The sequence below is a fragment of the Plasmodium reichenowi genome, chromosome 13 (assembly GCF_001601855.1).
Source record: "Plasmodium reichenowi strain SY57 chromosome 13, whole genome shotgun sequence".
In the NCBI taxonomy this organism is placed as follows: Eukaryota; Apicomplexa; class Aconoidasida; order Haemosporida; family Plasmodiidae; genus Plasmodium; species Plasmodium reichenowi.
In genome coordinates this window covers 434,542-438,970 of record NC_033658.1, presented here as the reverse complement: position 1 = coordinate 438,970, position 4,429 = coordinate 434,542, and the positions used below count along the sequence as shown (strand labels likewise).

At 18.5% G+C, this 4,429-nt stretch overlaps 2 protein-coding genes across 2 annotated transcripts in view; one reads left to right on the top strand and one right to left on the bottom strand.

Moving 5' to 3' along the window:
* PRSY57_1310300 (ATP synthase subunit gamma, mitochondrial, putative) overlaps window positions 1–1,065 on the bottom strand; it is a gene marked incomplete at both ends in the record, with an annotated part of 1,643 nt that extends 578 nt beyond the window's left edge. Inside the window, 2 exons of the mRNA XM_012909039.1 lie at window positions 9–98; window positions 274–1,065. Coding sequence (XP_012764493.1) covers window positions 9–98; window positions 274–1,065 — 882 coding nt within the window. The remainder of the gene's footprint in view (window positions 1–8; window positions 99–273) is intronic.
* A 1,170-nt stretch (window positions 1,066–2,235) lies between these two features.
* Window positions 2,236–3,813, top strand: PRSY57_1310200 (alternative splicing regulator, putative; the record flags this gene model as incomplete). Its single annotated transcript, XM_012909038.1, has 1 exon — window positions 2,236–3,813. The coding sequence occupies one exon, from the start codon at window positions 2,236–2,238 to the stop codon at window positions 3,811–3,813; it is 1,578 nt and encodes a 525-aa protein (XP_012764492.1).
* Window positions 3,814–4,429: the final 616 nt, after the last annotated feature.

The window sequence follows — 4,429 nt, the reverse complement described above, 5'->3', positions numbered from 1 at the left end:
CAATTTACCTGTCTTGCTCTGTTATATCTCAAGGATAAAGCATTAAGCATATCCGTAGCGCTTGAAGAAGCATTATCCATAGCTGTCATCCTAGCAGACTTTAAATATAAAGAAAAAATAAATATGTATAAGGAAATATTTATATGTAAGTATATATTTGTAACAAAATTATATGTTCATATATTTATAAGCGTATATACAAATTTTTATAGGAATATTTCCCATGTATGAATTTTTTTTTTTTTGTATATTATGCTGATTCCTTGATTTTACCTGCTCGGAGGCTAAATTTTGAATGATACAATTATACAATAAGGAGGTAAAATAGAATTCATATATATCTTTAAATATGTAATCCATTTCCGGTTCGAATTCAAAATGAGTTAATTCTTTTTTATTCATTTTGTTTAATTGTTTTTGGGAGAATACACTTAAAATTTGTGTATCAAATGATATAGCTGATTTAAAATGATTATATATGATTATTATATTGGAATGATTATTATTCATGATACGTTCTGCAATATATGAACAAGTTAAAAAATTGATAGGTATTTTATTATATTCATTATATATAACTTGAAATTTATCTTTATGTAATCTACTTAATGCTGATCTTATTTTTTCCCCTATACCATAAAGATATATTTTATTTGGTGTTATATTATCAACAAGTTCATTATTAACTTGTTCATTTTCTAATAATTTTTTACATAATCTTGATACTGATGAATTCACACTACCACATAATCCTTTATCTGAAGAAATTGCAATAATAGCTAGTTCTTCGTTCTTTTTATGTATATCCAATTTATTTAATCTATTAAACACATCAACTAAAGGTGTAGAAAAATTACTGCACCTTTCTAGTCTTCTTTGATCTCCTTTAAATTTTGATGCAGCAACCATCTTCATAGCTTTTGTTATTTTTTGAATTGATTTAACAGATTTCATTCTTAATGATAAAGACCTTAAATTATCGCTAGCAAACTTTTTCTTCTCGACTGTATTCCATGATAACATGGAACATCTACTCATAAAACTACTTAAATTAGGTTTTAGCATTGTTATATAAAAAAAAATACACACACGAGTTGTTATATATATAAAGAAATAAATAAATAAATATATATATATATATATATATATATATATATATATGTATATAAATTATTGTAACAAAAAAAATTAAAAAAAAAAAAAAAAAAAATTATATATATATATATATATAAAATACTCGTATATTTATACTTTATCATCTATTTCCTCATTTCATAAACACGCCATTCACTATACGTATAAGAATAAGTAAATTCATCTTTTAAAAATATATTGAAAAGGACATAGCATACATAATTATTTTATTATATATATATATATATTATGAGTTTGAATATTATTTTATTTAAATATGGAACAAAAAATATTTGAGAATAAATATATATATTATACCCTACTTTTGATGAACACATATATAAAATATATAAATAAAATATATATATAATATATATATATAATATATATTATTTTTTATTGGGCACATACATATATACTATATTATATTTATTACATATATGTTATTTTATATATATATATATATATTTTTTTTTTTTTAAATATGAGAAAAAAAAAAAAAAATAAAGAAGTTATACTTTATAATAATATTTCGTTATTTGTTTAATTAAAATTAATATTATTAAAAATATGTATTTATGTATGTATATATAATATATATATTTATAAGTATACATTTTAAATATATAAAACATAGTAACATTATATATATATTATATATATATATATATTTTAGGATATATCTATACAACAACCCTTATATATTTTATTTCCATAAATTAAAAAAAAAGAAAAAAACAATATAAATTTGTATATTTTTTGTTTGATTTTTGAATGAATCAAGGCAAATATATTTATATATATTATATATATATATATATATATATATATATATATTGAAATATATAAAATATAATGGGGGAAAAAAAAAAAAAAAATTAAAGGAATACCTGAGAATAAATATATACTTTTAAAAATATCCATAAATATATGTATATATTTATTTTTGTTTTCTACTGAATTTTTGATTTTTTATATATACAATTATTTTATTTTATTTATTTTATTTTATTTATTTTATTTTATTTATTTTATTTTATTTATTTTATTTTATTTATTTTATTTTATTTATTTTATTTTATTTATTTTATTTTATTTATTATGGGTGATAGAGATGCTCTGAATATATCCGCCCCTGATGTGATAAGATTAATATTACAATATTTGAAGGAAAATAATCTTATAAGAAGTTTTTATGTTTTACAAGAAGAGAGTAACATAAAATTGAATGCCATAAGTAATGTGGATATATTAATTAGAGACATAAATAAAGGGGATTGGAAGAATGTTTTGTTTAATATAACTACGATTGATTTATCAGATGAAACATTAATGTGTTTTTATGAACAGTTAATTTGTGAATTAGTAGAATATAATGAAAAGTGTTTGGCAGAAAAGATAATGAATGAATGTATAATATTTAAGAGAATGGAAAAAAAATATAATGATAAATATAATAAATTAATAGATATAATGAATAGTAAACATATAAATAAGAATATATTATATGATGGATTAACAAAAGAAGAAAAAAGAAATAATTTATGTAATATGATAAGTAATGAAATTACAACTTGTGCTCCATCTAGGTTATTAGCTTTAATAGGAATGGCTTTAAAATGGCAGGCACATCATAATATAATAAAAAATAAAAAAGATGGATACTTTGATATATTTAGAAATATAGAAAAAGATATAATAAATACTATAGATGTATATCCAGAGAAGATATTAAAAACTATAAATTTTGGAAAAGAATCTAATGTAGAATGTTGTATCTCATCATATAATAATGATTATTTAATTACAGGTTCTTCTGATGGATTTATAGAAATATGGAATTGGATTACTGGAGAATTAAATTTAGATTTAGAATATCAAAAAGAAAATAAATTAATGATACATGATAATCCCATTGTAACTTTATGTATAAGTAAAGATGATGAAATTTTATTAAGTGGTGATTCAAAAGGTGTAATTAAAATATGGGGAATTAAAAGAGGGATTTGCTTAAAAATAATAAATGCTCATAATGATTCTTTAATATCTATTCAATTTAATAATGATCAAACACAAATATTAACATCATCGTATGATAAATCGGTAAAAATATTTGGATTAAAATCATTAAAATGTTTAAAAGAATTTCGAAAACATGAAGATTCTGTTGTACACTCAGCTATTTATACATTAGATAATTCTAAAATTATATGTGCAACAGATCAAGGAAAAATATTCATATATAATCAAAAAACATTAGAATGTTTAACTTCATTTTATGTATATTTTAATAAAAGTGAAAATCTAATATTCCCATCACTTAATAATATTATTCTAATAAATAAAAATTTAGAAGATCATATATTAGTATGTTCTAAATCACCCTATTGCTATATTATGAATATGAAAGGAAAAATTATTAAAACTTATACAAATAATATTGATAAAGACAATGATTATGATTCGCCATATTTTCTATATGCATGTATCTCTCCAAATTTTAAATATGTGTATTGTATAGCAGAAGATTATAATTTATATTGTTTTGATTATAATACTTCCAAATTATTAAATCAAATGAAAATACATGATAAGGATATACTTGGAATTATACATCATAATAATCAAAACATTATGGCTTCTTGGTCCTTGGACGGAAAACTAAACATAATACAATGAAATTTGGAAGTTACATATATTTTTTTTATAAAGGAAAAGGTGCAAAAGGGAAAAGTTTTATATATGTCTTACAAAAAGGAAAACAAAAAAAAAAAGGCGAATTAGAATATTTGATTATATTATTGTATCTTGAATTTTTTGTTAACTATAATATATATATTATACCATTTATATATTATATATTATATACTTTTTATAATTTGTATATTTTTTATTTACAATTTTTTTTAAGTTTTTCAAATATTATAAATATGTTGTTATTTTACAGTGTATTATAATAATAAAAAGGAATATAGATAAATATATATTTATGAATATATATTTATGACTATATATTTATGAATATATATTTATGAATATATATTTTTTTCTTTATCTTTTTATTTTATTTTATTTTTTTCATATTTTTGTATCGTACATTTATAACGTTTATGTTTTATATAATTAACATGATGTATGGTAATGATCACATAAAGACACATACAAAAAAAAAAAAAAAAAAAAAAAAAAAAAAAAAAATTTAAAAATATAAAAATATAAAATTACAAATATTTATAAATTTTTTTTTTATATAAAATAAATTTTTATATATAATTTTTTTTTTTTTTTATTTTTT